We start from the raw sequence: 17,466 nt of genomic DNA, 5'->3' as shown, positions 1-17,466 counted from the left end.
GTCCATCTCCTGAAAGGACAGAGGGCTAAGAAGTCACCTGCTGCCAAGGACACCAAATTCTACAATGCAGGAGCATTCTAGACAGTGTGTGCCAGTATGGAACTTTGAGGCTTGTTTTCTCAAAAGTTTGTTTTGAGCTTATCACCTCGCTCGTGGAAAGCATAGCACGGCAATGGGAGCACGGATTTTAATCCTGTTTGTTTTGCTGCAATTGGTGAAGTGTGCCTTATGTCAAGACAGTCTCAGATTTACCATTTAGGCTCACCATTTTTTTATTACACAATAATTGGAGCATGATACATTCTAAACATAAAGAGAAGGTGCATACTATATCGTTTAGAAGAAGAGCAGAGAAATTTAAAAAGAAATTAAGAGAATCTTGACTTAGACTATACTTCTTAGTAACTATTAAAAACATTTACAGACCCATAACCCATTTTGCTGTCACGCTAGGCTTTCCACGAGCAAGCAACATGTGAGCAATATATAAATAATGATAAAATAAAAACTACTGAAGATATGATTGTGAAACTTTGCAGCTGTCTGTTTGATGCTATTTCGAACCTGTATGCCAAATTTCATCACTCTAAGATAAAAAATGAAAAAGTTAGTTCCGATCCCCTCATCCCCCCTTAACTTGGAAACATGTGAAAGTTGGCGCTCCGAGGTCCTACAAGGCTACCTACGGAAGTACTCTCCGCAGGACATTTTTAATGCTGATGAGACAGGCTTATTTTTCAAATTACTGCCCGCCAAAACGATCACGTACAAAGATGACAAGTGTACGGGGGGTAAACGAAGCAAAGAGCGAGTAACGGTGATGGTTGCGGCAAATATGACCGGAAGTGAAAAGCTACCGCTGTTCGTGGTAGGAAAGTCGAGCAATCCTCGCTGCTTCAAGAACATCAGGTCCCTCCCAACAGACTACGCGGCAAACAGGAAGGCTTGGATGACTGGAGAGTTGTTTAAGCAGTGGCTCATGAAGGTAGACAAGAAGTTCGAGCGCTGTGGCCGCAAAATCCTTCTTCTTGTCGATAACTGCTCTGCGCACAAGATTGAAGTTCAAACGAATGCCGTTGAGTTGGCCTTTCTTCCAGCCAACACAACGGCAGTGCTGCAGCCCATGGACCAGGGCATTATAAAAAATTTGAAGACATTTTATCGGCGCCACATACTAGAAAGAGTTATTCTATGCTAGAATTACGAAGTGACGCTCTTGAGTGCACTGCATATGCTTGTGCGTGCTTGGGAACAAGTGACAGGGGCTACAATAGCCAATTGCTATCGCCACTGTGGCTTCACCACGCAAGGCGAGCACGTGGACGAGCCACCTGCGCACGGAGACTGCGTCACTAGCGTCACCGCTCCCATGTCGGACGTTCTGAAAGACGTTTCCTTTGCCGACTACGTAGACGTGGATGCGAGCGCAGTTGTCTGTGGTGTGACCACAGACGAGGACATCATTTCCCAAGTTAAAAACATAGAGCCTGTCGCTGCCAGTGACGACGACGAGGAAGACGACGAGGCACCGGTGCGGCCCTCCGCTACGGAAGTCATGGCTGGACTTAATGCCGCCCGCCTGTTCTTCAGTTTTGAAGAAAGCGAAGAGGAAGCCTTCCGCAACATTCGCTCTTTAGAGCAGAAAGTGCTTGCTGTTGCCTTCAAAAAAAAAAAGCAGACCGCAATTACGGATTTTTTCAAACATTAAATTGAACTGGCGCCATGCCCTGCTGCTTCCTGGTCGCGGTGTCCTGTTTTTCTTCATTGCTTTCGTTAGTTCGAACTTCGTTTAATTCGAACTGAGATGGCGTCCCCTTGCGGTTCGAATTAACGAGCTTTTACTGTATTTAAAAGGCTCCTTTTGGGGTCACCAAAGTGATGCCTCGGCAGTGCTCACATATCGCTTGACACCCATGACACCTCCTTGCAGTTGTTATAACAGTGCCATTCTTTAACGCCGAGAGCTGCGGCTTGTTAACGCGATTGGAGCGCCCAGGAAGCAGTTAAATGAGTGAACACAATCAGCAGCCGGGCAGACGAAAGTTATGGGGAGAGGCACTGGCCTCCCTGCCTATATAGTTTTCTCATATCAGGTCTGCCACTGCCCTATTTTGATTTTTCCTGCAACCCGGTTATAACAATTATCGGTTATAACAATGGAATTTTCGTGGCACATGAATATTGTTATAAGTGGGTTCGACTGTACTTGTGGAGAAAAAGAAAGCTCAAGGTGAGCCACTTGGTGGTAAAGGAAGGCTGACGCAAGACAAGATCAAGAAGATCACTTCTTACTATGGCTATGCCTTGAGGAGCCACAGAAACGATGTGCCAGCAATGCAGCACATGTCTTCGATGGACAAGGCACCCAAACACGACCTCTGCCCTGAACGCCCCAAGTTATGGTGCAAGTTCTATAGAGCTGCGGCTAACGAGGAGCCCGCACCACGTAAGGACAGTCTGCCAGATTTTGTTTGTGAGGCACTAGAGGCTGTGTTTAGGCGTCTTAGTTATGAAGCCCTGTTGGAGCAATGCAGTGATAGAATCGCCCAAAGCTCCAATGAAAGCCTGCACGCCATGATCTTGGAGCAGGTTCCAAATACTCAGCATCCCTCACTGCGAAGATCTGAAAGGGCAGTGGCTGAGGCTATCAGCCGATCACAAAGAGCAACACCCAAATTGCTGAGAAGCTGGGCTACAGTGCTGGGAATTGCTTAGCGCGCCGCAGCCTTGAGAAGGACAAGAGCAGGCTTCGGAAGTCACAAAAAAAGCGTCTGGACAGTTGTGCTATCAAGGCCAGGCTTTCGAAACGGCACAAGCCAGCAAAGGACCCTGCACAGAGCCCTGGCATGCTGCAGAGTGAAATGTGTGTGTCCTCTCTTTTATTTTTTGCATGGCAATAACCAATTTAGGTAATTCAGTAAATATTCCATGTGTGTTAGTGTAAGTTTGTTTACCTATGGCAGGTATAATTTATGAACTTTTCTATTCCTTTAGCTTCCGGGGCACTGGAACAGGCACATGAAGTGGTAAATGTAGTTTTTCATGTTATTTTAGGGGCGGCACATGGTTTTATAACAATCTTTTCCTAGTTTCTTGAAAGGGTTATATATTTTATAGAGAGAGAATCATATATTTAGTATGGCCATTCTTGTGAAGAATAAAGCTACAGAATGATGTCTTGAATATTGCTGTAGCTGCATTCTAGAAAATGTTACAGCTGTCTAAACTTCAAATGCATTTTTCTCAGATGTTCTCACACACCGCACTCATTCTTATGGGGCTTTTTTTCTATGACGTTGTCAAGTGAGAATAACAAGTTTGATATTCCTAATGAAATGATATAGGGGTGATGCTATTTCTGTTACTCTATCATCCTTTTGTAAATTACAATTAAAAATTATAATGAGTGAAAATAAAAAAAAAAATATTCACAGTAAATGTCCGTCTACTTTCTTACCTTCTGAATGCTTTCAAACAAATAAAACAAGCATCACCCGCTGAAACAACTCTTTGGCACTATGGTCATGCATTTACTTTTTATGTTTAGCTAGGCGAAATTGCCAAGAAGCCCCCATACGATGTACCAACTAAGTTCATTTTCAGACTTTACTAATTTCTGAACTGGAGTAGCTATCAAAAAACTAATTATAGATTTGAAATCGACATGAAAAGCTGATCGAAACAGTGAAGTTCCATTCAGATTGAACCAAAAATAAACAAAAACATTTTAAAACCCACGTCCCCCCATTTCACGTTAGAATGTATCCGGTTCTTGGAATAACTCTTCATTTTCAAGCATTTTTGTTTGTTTGGTTGGTTCCTTCACACACGTGTATGTTTTACGTGACACAGTTTCTGTTTCACCTGCAAAGTTCTTGCAGCGCATGCATTGCTGTTAAACATTGTCAAGTTGGCAATTGATCACATATTCAAGTTCTTTTATCGAATGCACATTTAGTCGACAGTCAGCACTGAGTGTTCTGAACCTTAATTCTTTGTCTTCGTCTATGTTAGCACTGTTGTTTGTCAAGTATGAACTTCCACCAGCTTCTGGCTATTGAAGTCTTCTGACTATTGAAGTCTTGCAGAGCCTTTTTACCTGCAAATGGCTGCTCCGACTTACAGAGTTGTGCATGGTCAGTCCGAATGCAGCTGCGAAACCCACAATGCACATGTGCAGAGGAGGAGGCATCACGTGGCTCTGTGGGGAAGCACCTTGGCAGTCTACCTGCTTGTCCTCTCCCTCAGCCGTGGCAGCATGGAGGAGATGAGGCTGTCCGCGACATTCATCCCAGCTTTTGTGGCACGCAGGCAGCTGGAAAAACAGAGGCAAAAGTATTTATTATCTTCGCTTTGAACACTTCATGCATGTGCGATTTGAAAATGTGTAAGCTTAATAGTAAAAAGTTCACCGACTATTATGATACTCCCTAATGCGAAATTTGTGTGCAACTCTATACGCATTTTCATTTAGCACTGAGCACCGTACTGAGCCTTGCGCCATGGCGCTATATATAGACTGGCCAAACAGTTTCCACATCCCAGCAACTGCAGCTTATGCAACAATAATCTTTACAAAGAAACGCTTGCGGTGAAAGCTGTGTGCAAAGGCGAGCTTTCTGGTTCTTTTTTTCTTTCCCCTGGAGAGCTGGTGCCGCCGCTGTTGCGGATGCGCAGACTTGAGTGCCATCTCGTGGTGCTTCAAGGTCGCTTCCTCCGCTTTCCTCCTTGTGCTCTCTTTGCTATCGCAGTCTTCTACTTTTCTCCTCACCCTTTCGCCATACTCTGCTCCTCTGCTTTCTGACTCATGCTTTCACTGTAGCCTCCTCTTCCGCTTTCTCTTCTGTACTCTCTTCACTATTCTTTCATTCCCTGTGGCGCTCCGCGTTCGCTCGGTAGCGCTGACACTCTCAACGCAGGAATGGGCACCTACAGGCTGCGTGTAAAACTCACAAAACAAGAAAACACAGACAAAATAGCACGACAGAGAAAAAAAACCCTCTCAAGAAACAATTGGTGTTTCACTCATCTTTGCTCCTACTTTTTAGACTTTTAGAAAATGTGGATCCATACTTGTGTGGATCCATACTCCACTACTACAACCACCAGTCAAGCCTGTGCATCTGACCTCATGCTCGATCGCTGATAAGATCTACAAGTGCGAACATATTGAAGACAAGCATCTCACAACAGCTTGTCACCAGCTACTCCACAGGCTGCACTGCCTAGGCCCAAGCTGCGCCACTTTGTAGGGAGTCTGCAACCAAGGTTGCGGTTTCGTGCCGGCTGACACGGCAACTTTCTACATCGAAATTAGTGTTAGCTTTGCTGGAGCGCTACTTGCATAGTGTAAAATAAGATGATGTCTCGGGGCTTAATCACGTATTGTTACATTGCAGAAGTTACATAAAATGATGTATTTAAAGAATTTACAAGCGCAAACACGATGGCTGTCTAGACCGATTCCACCTGCACACGTTAAATCGTCTCCTTCTGACTGGCAACACTCTTGGTTGCACCATAACATAACCCCCGCCTGTAAAGGCACCGTCTCGGCGCTAACTTTAAGGGAGGTGAACTCCTGGCAAAGAAAGGCTTCAGCCAGGACACATGCACGACATCTGTGGGGACATGAGAGTCCAGTGGAGCGATCTCGTATTTCCCATTGCCAAGTTGACGTACTATCGTGTAGGGCCCTGTGTAGCGTGACAGCAACTTTTCTGACAAGCTGACGCGGCGGAAGTGTCCATAGGAGGACAATGGAGCCAGGAGGAAATCAAACATTCCGATGTCGGCTGTCGTACTGGATCTTCTGCGCGGCCTGAGACTCAGTGAGCCGAGAGTCGGCAATATGGCGTGCCGTGTGAGCCCGGGTGAAGACTTCTTGAGCATACTCAGTGGGAGTGTTGATCGATGAACAAAGCAATGTGTCAAAGGGCAAAGAAGGGTGGTGGCCGAACAGAAGGCAAAAGGGAGAAAAGCCAGAAGTCTCGTGACAGGACGGATTATAGGCGAAGGTCATGAAGGGTAACGTGCTGCCCAATGACTGTGGTCATCAGAAACATACACAGACAGCTTTTCTGTCAACATGAGATTGAGCCGCTCCATCAGTCCTTTTGTCTGCGGGTAGTAAGCGGTGGAAAGCTTGTGCTCGGCAGAACAGGAGTGAAGTAGGTCTTCAACTACTCTGGACAAGAATGTGCGGTCGCGATCAGTGAGGAGCTGCCGGGGTGCTCCGTGATGGAGGATGACGTCATGTAAAAGGAAATCTGCCACCTCCGTTGCACAGCTTGTGCGCAATGCTCGCATGAATGTGTGCCAGGTCATGTAATCAGTTGCGACAATGATCCACTTATCGCCAAATTTCGACGTTGGAAAGAAGATGAGAAGATACACACCTATGCGAAATACAGTTCTGAGGGGACATCAATGAGGTGAAGGCGTCCAGCAGGCAGCACAGCAGATTTTTGCAGTGCTGACAGAGCGAACAGGCTGCAATGTAGCGGTGGACAGAGCGGTACAGGCCTGGCCAGTAGAAGCGGCACCATACACGGTCGTAAGTATGGGAAACGCTGAGGTGGCCTGCAGTAGGGGTGTCATGCAACTGCTCTAGAACTGATGTCTGGAGATGGCCTTGTACAATGAGTAAAAATTCAGGTGCTTCAGGACGTAAGCTGCGACGGTAGAGAACACCGTTGCAGAGCATAAACATGCACAGCGTGGGCTCCGAATGACCGATCGATGAGAACACAAAAGCAGTCATCATGCTGTTGTTCGGTGCGGATGTTGTGCAGATCAAAAATGGCCAAGATGCAAAAGTTTATGCCATGCACATCATATTCAGGGCGGTCAACAGGATAACGGGAGGCAGTCGGCGTACTTGTGCAAACAGCCTGACTTGTATAAAACAGTGAATTAATATTCTTGTAGCCGTAAAGCCCACCTACCCGATTGTCCAGTAGGGCCTCTAAGTGAGGGAAAAAAAATTAAGTTATGGGGTTTTATGTGCCAACACTATGATCAGGTTATGAGGCACGCCATAGTGAGGGAGTCCGCAAATTTGGACCACCTGAGGTTTTTTAACGGGCACCTAAATCTAAGGGGCGTTTTTGCATTTTGCCCCCATCGAAATGCAGCCGCCATGGCTGGGATTCGATGTCGTGACCTCGTACTTAACAGCCCAACACCATAGCCACTAAGCAACCACAGCAGGTTCTTTAAGTGAGGAGAGCCAGCACAAGACATGGTAATCGGTAACCACGGAAAATGTACAGCCGTACAAGTAGGGGCAGAATTTGGCAGCTGCCAAAACTAATGCAAGGCACTCCCGTTCGGTAATTGAAAAATTTATCTTGGTGGGTGACAGGAGGCAGCTGGCGTATGCAATTACACGGTCTGCGTTACACTGCCATTGAACAAGTACAGCCCCAACTGGGGTTGCCACTGGCATCTGTGTAAAGTTCAGCGGCAACTGATGGATCATAATGAGCCAACAATAGACGAGCCATGAGCTCTTGCCCATGGCTCGTCTCATGCTCATGGCTCGGCTGCCATATGAGGGCAGAGAAGGCTTTGGTTTGAGCAAGGCCAAATGTGAAAGCAACGTCCTTCTTAAGTAAGTCGGTGAGTGGGCGAGTGGTTTCGGCGAAATTCTTGATAAAACGACGAAACTACGAGCATGGCCCAACAAGGCTTCTTATGCCTGCAGTGGGAGATGGAAGAGGAAAGTTCTGGACAGCACAAATCTTGTCAGGATCGGGTTGAACGTCAATGGCACTGACGAGATACCCAAGAACGGTAATTTGACAACTTCCAAAACGGTACCTAGACGAGTGCAATTGCAGGCCGGTGCATTGGAAAACAGTAAGAATAGCTGATAGACACGTTAGATGACTGGTAAAAGTTGGTGAAAAGACTATGACATCATCTAGATAACACAGACATGTGTACAATTTATAGCAGCGAAGTAAGGAGTCCATCATTCTTTCGAAGGTTTCTGGGGCATTACAAAGGCTGAATGGCATAATCTTGAATTGGTAGAGGCCTTCAGGTGTTACAAAGACCATTTCTTACGGTCCATGTCATCTATCGAGATTTGCCAATAGCCTGATCGGAGGTCTATCAACAAAAAATACTTGGCTCCGTGCATGCAGTCCAAGGCATCATGAATACGCTGCAAGGGGTAAGCATCCTTGCATGTGATTTTTAAGTGTCTGTAATCCACACAAAAGCACCAGCTGCCGTCCTTCTTGACAAGGATAATAGGGGAGGCTCACAGATTGTAAAATGGCTGGATAAGGCGTTTAGTTAAAGGGACACTAAAGCAAAACAATAAATCAGTTTAGACTAATGAAGCATTGTTTGTGAACCCTGCAGGCAGTCATTTCAAAAAGAAAGTTTGATTATTAGATGAGAAAAAGAAGGTCGAAGTATCAGTATTTGAATTTCGCGCCGAAACCCCAGCGCCGGTAGGTCAGCGTGACGTCAGGGATTCCAAAGTATATTTTCGCATTTGGGCTGCGTTGGCTGAACAAAGGTTCCCGACACTTGCCATGTTTAATATTGGGTTCCTTTAGAACACAATGTAGTCAATCTGTACCGCTATATATAATTAGTAGGCCCTAGAAGATACCATCAAAATCCAAGACGTAACAGCCCCCAGGTGCGGGAACTTAAGTAGGCGTCGCCACCCGTATTTCATTTCTGCGCTTTTTCTGGCTTACCAAACGTCTTATCGTTGTAAGAGTGGTGTTATCGGTGTTGTAGAGTGGTAATTTACTGATGCAGAAGAAATCATTTTTCACTTTAGTGTACCTTTAACATCTTTTCGACTTCTCGTTGTATCACTTGTCATTCAGCATGTGAAACATGGTACGGCCAACGGCATATCGGATTGGTGTCTCCGGTGTAAATACGATGGGTGACCACCGATGTATGGACTAAAGGGCAGCCGCCAAGGTGAAAAATGTCACTAAGTTTCTAAGAGATGGCGGAGGTCAGCAGCTTGTGCCGGAAGAAGATCAGCTGCAACCATCTTGCTAAGTTCGTCTGTGAGAGTCGGTGAATAGATGTTCCTGTAGACGGCAACGGAATTTTGGCGTCAAGAGCCGATATCTTACAATCGTTCACAGTATTTCTTTGTCGTGGGTTTCCTATGTATCCAAAAATTTTTTATACAGCCTAATTTCATTATTTCGAACATGCTTAATTCAAACTATCAGTTTATTTGAACTGACGCCATGGTCCCGTCAAAGTTATGTGCATTCCAATGGGCAAAACCACCTGGTAAATCAATCATGCAAGCATTTGCGACGGTTATTTCAAGCATAGCGTGCTCTGACAATGCTGTCAGCAGCATGCCAAATCATGCGGCGGTGCCTTGGACCAGCATTGCTCTGACTTCGCCATAGAGGAAAGGCTTAGGAGAAATCCTTCAATGCTGTGCATGAAAAAGAACAAAAACAAAATGTGGTGGAAATTTCACCTTCTTCCAAATAGCAAGGTCGCCGTTTCTGCGGTGCACTGTAATGCCCCAGCCACACTAGCCGCATAACGCGCACCGTGGAAGAGATCAGTCCTGTGTTGATTTTTCGTCAGGAGACCAATAAGAGCAGCCCCTACAGCGACGTATGCACGGAAAACTGGTATCATGCGAACCCTCCTGACTGCTCTATGTCTCGTTCAGCCGGACTGCTTCTTTCACACTATCATCTGCCTGATTCTGTACGACAAGACACAGCCTGAATACAAGGACGCAAAAATTGCACCCAGTACCTCACTCTCCTTGTCTTTTGAACGTGGCGATGCTGCAGCAGAAGGGAGCACACCAACACGGTTATGATCAGCAGCAACGACCTGGTCATCTTGATAAGACATGACTCGCATTAAGAACGCAGGACGAAGAAGGTAAACCCAGCGCCGATCTGTCAGCAGTCGAAGGAAAAAACACGCGAGCAAGCAGAGGGAAGCAGCAGCGGAGGCACAGTCCAGCCTCGGCAACACAGTTGCTTTGGTGGCAGAGGTAATCACCATCCAGCAAACTGGCAGGAAAGCAAATCCACTTCCTTCCCGGCTTTCCTCACAACTATGCTCCCCTCCCTCTCAACTCCCTCGTAACTCACTCATCTTTGACAGACTTCGAGCTGGCGCCGCCGGCGCCGCCGGCCCCACCAGCCCGGCACCCGCTTAGCTCACTCCTCGAAGTATCGTTTTCTGCCATTATCAGGAAGGTGAGCGTAGGCCGGTGTGGACAGTTTCGTGGTCCTCATTCGCTGTGTGCTTGTGTGCCGTGATATTTCATGACACTCACCGTTCGTGCATCATGATATGATGCACAAATACTTCAAAAACAAGTCCTTTTAGTTCGAGCAAATTTTCAGGCCCCTTCGAGTTCAATATATCGAGATTTGATTGTATCTGTGTTCGTTATGTTGAGGCTCAGCTGTATTAGTCAATTCATTATGAAACTTTGTGCTACAGAACGTAGAAAGGATCCTCAAGGTGCTTTTCATTACAACTCTGCTCTATCTTCCCTTGGCAACATTTGATCATCATCACCATGTTTAATCTATGTCCACTGCAGAACAAAAGCCTCTCTCAGTGGTCTAGTAGTGGTGCAGCATTTTCCAATTTCTACGTATGGAAGCAAATATTCGGCCTCTGATTCAATATGAAGAGCCTACATTAATGAGAAGCATTTCCTGCCTCATTCCAGGAACTTTGCAGTAGGCTGGTAGGCTCCCGTCTTGCCTCGTTTTGGAAACTTTCAATAACACAAGAGTGTTCCATGGTGGGATTGAACCTGTTTCTAGCACAGCAGTGTAATGGTCTAGCCACTAGGCTGCCGTGATCTCCAACATACTTCTCCTGTGCCAGTTTGCCACGTTCTTTATTCATGGCAGCAAGGGCCACAAGATGCTGTTTTAAACTGCTCCACCTTCGGGATCGGCCCAAATTTCCCAGTGCTTTGCTCGTAGCAGTTAAAACTACCTAGAAGCTGTGCGACAGTGAACTGCCTTCATGATGGCATGAATTATATGAGGTTTTAACATCTCTTCACCGGAGCACAAATGTCTTCCTTGTTTTAACATAGACCACATGACACACACATAGCTACGTACAAGTGTACAACACTTACTTTAATTACTTGATTCTAACACGCCCTCAATTGTAATGCACACCTGTTTTCCATGACAAAAAATAAAAAATAAAAGCTACCCTTGATTATAATGCGCAGCCATTCTCCGTGACCAAAGGAAAAAACATGTCCTTTACAGTAGCGTGCACTTCATGCTTTCATACAGAAATACAACTTTCTCTCATTGAAAAGCAAAGATTTCCTCCGAATTTCCTAAAGTTCCTATTCTCTATCCTAAAGTCCCTATCTCTATTCTAAAGTTGCAATGAATAAAAGAAAGTCACAGTTTCGTCCGAAAGGCAGACCACTGACGGCTATAGCAAATTAGTAGACAGCTATACGAAGTAAGGATAGTAATTTTGTCGGCAGAATAAACTTCTGACCATTCATTAACTAAATTAACAAGCATAGTGTCTCGTGTGCACAAGCAAATATAAACACGTCACACTTGATGACCACGCGACCTCACTATCAAAACTCTGGAGTGAGGAAGTGGGGTAGAGGAGTCAGCGAATTGACCTTTGTGCTGCCTCTCACTTCAACGTGAACTCAGCAACGAGAACACAGTGCACATGAAACTATCGGCTCTCGGCGCACCTAGATGCTTAGACTATGTCCCCATCGCAGATTGCTTTCAATATAGGGCCTGGGCGGTCACACCATATGCAGCAGCCACTGGAGTAGAACACCTCGCCTTTTTGTGCCAGTCTCGCACGTAAGTTTCGGGAACTCTGAACGCCCGTGACGTGATCCAATTTCCGTCAGTTTCTGCACACATGATCACTTTTTTTTAAATGTGGCATCATAATGAAATGTGGAAGCACGGCCTGTCTTCGTAGTCAGCACTTCCACGCTGATAGAGCAAATGCAGAAAACGGGAAGACAGATGGTTGACTAACCTAAGCACGCATACTACACAGCACAGTAAGGATGCTATGGCAGCTAGGCTCAAAGGGCATATGAGGTGGCCATGTTGGAACACGGATGGCGATATGCTAACGCATATGTAGGGTCGCACAGTCAACGACCGATTTTCCGAACGCTCGATTTTTCAGAGATGCCCAATAATTCGGGTGCCTTTGCAGCGCTACCACTTAGCCCATAGAGTTAATGTATAAGAACGTCTGGAATTTCAGATGCAAACAAACTTTCGATGTCCGATTTTCTGGGATTTCTGCCAGGACCGCAGGTCCGAAGCAACATTAATTGCAGTCACCACCACCTCCATTTTGATTATCTCGCCTCCTCGAACCGGCACTCTCGCACACAGATATGCTGGCAGTCACTGCGGCAATGCTAGGCCTAGCTACTTCAATGTTTGCTACCAAGCTTCTTTCTGTTCAGTGCTGTGTTTTTCCATAAAACATTTCGCCGCTGTTAGCAATGGTGCCGACTGTGCCCTTGCGTTCCTCGCCAATGTATTGGAAGCTTGAAAAGCATGGCGCGTTGTATATGCCGGTTCCCGGAAGTCAGCTTCGCCTCAACGCAGCAGTGTTACGCAGTGAAGCATACGCAAAGTATGGCGGTGAAGCATACGAAGAGTGGGAAGGGGTAATTGACATGGTACACGGTACATACAGTGAAACCTTTTTAAACCGTAGTTGGCCGGAGCTCGGAAAACGTACGTACTAAACGGTAGTACTGCTTAACCGAAATAGCATGAGATTTCCTGCGGATATTTCTTTGTCCGTTGCCACTGCTGTGGCGCGGTGACGACGAGGAGCACGAGCCGCATGATTCCGGGGAGTTGCCAAATCCTAGCTTTGGAGAAGCCTTCGCAGCTCTAGACCTCCTCCGCAGGTACGTCGCACCTCACAGCGACGCTGACAGCAATGCGGCCTTCCAGGCTATTGAGAAACGTGTGGTGATTTCTAGCGAGCGAAAGAAACGGCAAGCCACCATTCTAGACTTCTTTAAGTTCTAAGCGCACTCTGTGGAAATAAATTGTCTATAGTTGAAGCTGCACTGTTTTCATTCATTTTCGGAGCTTTCCTCACTGTTGCGTTTTCCCGGCTGTTACGCTTTTTTTCCTCGGTCCGGTGAAAAACGTATGACCGGGGTTCCACTGTAATTGTAGTCCATATTGCAATTCATTATAACTGGGTTTCACTGTATTGACGTTTGACTGTACCAGATTTCTTGAGCACAAGCAGCAGCTTTGACTCACCTCTCATCAAGCAACAGCAGGCCAATATCTAGCAGCTGTGTTGTTTCACCCCAGTCAGCGAAGGTGTCGAGCAAGCCGACGCCACCGGACACAGCTCGCCAGTCCTTATGCAAAGCAAAGAGCGTAGCCATAATTTATAACTTTTTCTCGCTCCTCTGATACTCCTTTCAACTTGATGCAGGTTTATTTCGACTCGCCTATTGATTGTGAGCAAATTAAAGGGCCCTTGCCAGGTTTAAACACTGTAAACGGATGATGACCATCATGGCTGCAAAGTGTACATAACATTGATGTATTCCACAACAACTACTGAAAATTTAAGCAAATGCTGCATGCCCACTTTCTTGCAGGAGCCCTCGTACCCACTAGCAGAGGTAACTTCTCATACGCATACTGCCTGGAGCAGAGAAATGACAAATAGCCGGCAACATGAACAATTCGGGAATACTCGAAAAATTTGGAGTGAGCAAGACTGCCTCTGAAAACACACTAAGCAGAAAAAAAAAGAGGTTGCGGGGGTATGTAATGTAAGCATCACGTGGGACCTTGGCCTTATTATAGAAGACACTCGACACTGTTCAACTTCATGCAAATCTTTCCAGTGCTTTTGCAGCAAGGCTATTCTTGTGATTATAGAAGCACTAAACATTAGGCATTACATCTCCCACAGTCACCAACACAATGAAAGGCAATAATGGCACCGAAGACATTACCAATATCCACTGCAACAGTTAGGAACATCTTAGAAACCTCTCTCTCCGTCACACAATCGATAGTCGACTCGCACGTTGGTCACTTGTCTGGTGAATATGGAAATCCATAATTTTAAGGGTCAATCGATTTTGTGGTGCCAGATGTTGGCCCATGCCATATGTGTTCTTTTTGGACATGTTAATGCATTCTTTCCTATCTAAATGCTGGCACTTGTGCTGAAATAAATGTTTCGTTGGTTTGTCATTTTTTGATTACAGTAAAACCTGGTTGGTGGGGAATGTGGATCAAGTACACACTAAGCGATGTACTAATTAACTGGCAATGGCAGATGAGCAGCTAGAGGCTTACCAGCCCAAAAGAAGGTGCTCTCACTCAAACACACAGACAGGCAAGTTTTTTTATTCGCAAGCAGGCAGGAAAAGAATTTGTGATTTTCACTTGCCGCTATGGCCGCCTAGCAGCGACAATGGCATTGGCAAACTTGGCAAGGCCACGAGCCAGTTTCTTATCAGGCCCTGCTTCTCTGCGAACGTGCTCATGACGGTCAACGCACTAGCCGCGTCGGATACAGAAGGGCCATGCAGAAGCACTATAAGTTATGGGAGCAGGAAACATGTCATAGCTGCTATGTTTTGACATCATTGTCAGTGGCGACTGCAGTCCAGGAAAGGTCTATGCACCACAATTTCGCCATCTATGGTCTACGCGCATGACATTTTGCCAATTCCACACTCGGGCATGCAGAAAAATGAAGTAACTACTATGCCCTAAACTGTTTGGCATGTATTAAGCGACTATGGCAAACTGTTAGCCAATACATTAGGCTGAATGGCAACAGGACTGGAGATTTATCACAGCTATATTTAAACCAGAATTACTTACTAAGTGGGTATGTATTAACAAGGTTTTACTGTAGCTGACTGCACTGCACAAAATTTTAAATATCTTCATTTTTTCGACATATATAATTAATTTCTGGCAGTGAAATTTCCAAAATTAGTTTTGTTTATTGGTTGCTCTATGCTGAATATGCCTTAAGGAGCACTATGATGCCTGCAGAAATCATTGGACCAGAAAGAGGTAAACGATAAACACAAGACTTGAAAAAAAGGCAGCCCTCATTACCTGGTTACAAATTCCACGCGCAGTACGCAGTCCCATCATCAGAAGCTCTTCCAGGCTGCAATGCACAGACTTCATTAATCCACAGGGATGGTTTAAGTCATCGCACAATGAGCCTTTCAGCTCAAGTTACGCAACTGGGCGCACTAACACAGAAGGCTTGCTGAAATGGCAACGGCAAACACTGAGCCTTTCACTCCCTCTTTGTCACAATTGCAGCAAAAACACTTAAACCCTTACTTGCACAGACCAGACATGTTGCGAGACAAGATGACCTTTCATTAAACTCACTGTTAGTCTTCATATTCTTTCAAACAATACACACTTGTATATTCACAACTGTCAGTAATAAAGCTCACTTCCACCCTTCTGCTCGGTTGTGGTTCTACCTTTTACGACACATCTTTCTTTTTATACTATTTTTTTTCATTTTTTTTTCAGTATATTTTATGAACATTCTATTTAATTTCTAAATTGCAAGCCTGCGACACTTTGATGCAGCAAGTAGGGCATAGTACCGTATTTACCCGGTTTCGGCATGACCCTGAATCTATCGCACACCCAATTTCCCAGGCTTATAGTTTGCAAATAAAAGTGCCATTCAAGTGGTTCAATGTGGTGCTGGAGCCTCCAAACGCTTTGTTGAGTTACTGTACAGTGGTGTACAGTAATGTAGAGCGTTGCACAATATTGTACAGTAACGAATAAGCACACTTGCATAGGCGGTGTCCAAATGTAAGAAATTAAACAGCTAGTCAAGTGTTGGTTGAAGGGTGGTCTGAAACTGACTGCGTACTCTTGTGCAAGTGAAAACCCCACACAACGAGAAGGACTGCTCGTAATCTGCACATGCGCTGTGTAAGCCCTCATGGATAAAAGCAACCCATGATGCAGACAAGTTGGACTTGATATTAGTCGAACACAATTATCAAAATAACACACACTCATGAGCATCTACCATTGTTCGGAAAATTGTCAGAACAGCCTATATGTCACCGGAAAATTAACAACCCGAGAGAAGTTTCGCATTTTCACTGTTGCTGTCATTTAAAAATTCCAAAGCCAAGTCGACCAACGCACCAATATTGCATCTTTTTATTGAATAAGTGCTAGGAGCACTGGACGCTAGTTTCAACGATACCTCCAGTCGAAGTTTTAATTTTCCAGACTTGCCAAAAATTGTCAAATCCGACAAATAGTTAAAATTTAGTCATCATTTCAACAATGCATGACATTGCTAGATTTCCAATCTAAATATTTAACAATGGGTAGAAAAACTGACACTCAAACTGATTGATTTTTATAGGCATGGTGACGATGTAGTTAACGTGTTATATACAAAACATGGATAGCGGTTGCAAAACCAGGACTCAAATCGCCTGTGCAGCTAAGTCAGAAACAGCTCTGAACGGTGGCCAGTATGCTGATTAGGCACCTCGTACCGTGACTGAAGACGGCACCTGTATGGTTAAGAATTGCGTACAATGTCCTGCAACAGTGGCCCCTTTCATTTTTTTTTTTTTGGTATGCTTCACTGCAACAATTTGCATATGCTTCACTGCAAAACAACTGTATTGTGGCGAAGATGACAAGTTCAATTTATACGGCAAAAGCTAATTCTGAAATTGAAATAACTGAGGTCTCGAACAACAGAGATGTATAGGCGCCGGCTGCGACCTTTGGTCGGAATCAAATCAACCAAAAAGCTGAATTAACCAGAGTCGTTTTAACAGAAGTCTACTGTACGTGCAAAACTTATCGGCCAAGAACACCACTCTAGATTGTAGTCAAGCACAAAATTAACCAAAAGGAAGCTTCACAATACCCATGCAACAATGTACCCTGTCGCCACTTTGTGATGGTGATGATGCTGCATTTGATGGCTCTGAAGGTAGGCTGTTGACAATGTCGCACACACAGTTTTGGTTTCGTATCCAATTGTAACATGTAGGCAATTTTCGGACCTAATTTCTTGGAAAAAAGGTGTGCGTTGCATTAGGTAAATATAGAATTTTGCATTATCTTTTACTTAATTTATGCAAGCCAATCCCCATCCACCTCTATTTTGCATCAGTTGACAGGATGACGACGACACTACGACGACAACGGCATCACGGCATCGGCATTACAACGATTGCATGACTACTGTGTGACGACGATGCCATGACGAGTTGTATGCCTCACAACCATGCCTCAAATAATTTTTATTGTGCCATTTATTTTTAATTAAGGCCGCAAACAAAGAAAATTACATGTTCATTACCTTAGAACTAATTGAGCTACACCAAAACTAAGTACATATTTGAAATCAGTGCAAAAATATCAA

The 17,466-nt window shown here is 45.0% G+C and overlaps 1 protein-coding gene across 1 annotated transcript in view; it reads right to left on the bottom strand.

The window, feature by feature from the left end:
* Positions 1-3,921: 3,921 nt before the first annotated feature.
* The window catches only part of LOC126534629 (radical S-adenosyl methionine domain-containing protein 1, mitochondrial-like), a 54,021-nt gene continuing 40,476 nt past the window's right edge, over positions 3,922-17,466 (bottom strand). The window contains exons 12-14 of the mRNA XM_050181901.2: positions 15,144-15,198; positions 13,305-13,408; positions 3,922-4,315 (exon numbers count right to left, since the gene is read on the bottom strand). Coding sequence (XP_050037858.1) covers positions 4,225-4,315; positions 13,305-13,408; positions 15,144-15,198 — 250 coding nt within the window. The 3' untranslated portion in view covers positions 3,922-4,224. The remainder of the gene's footprint in view (positions 4,316-13,304; positions 13,409-15,143; positions 15,199-17,466) is intronic.

Source organism: Dermacentor andersoni, chromosome 7 (assembly GCF_023375885.2).
Source record: "Dermacentor andersoni chromosome 7, qqDerAnde1_hic_scaffold, whole genome shotgun sequence".
Taxonomy (NCBI): domain Eukaryota; kingdom Metazoa; phylum Arthropoda; class Arachnida; order Ixodida; family Ixodidae; genus Dermacentor; species Dermacentor andersoni.
This window is presented reverse-complemented; position numbering and strand designations above follow the sequence as displayed.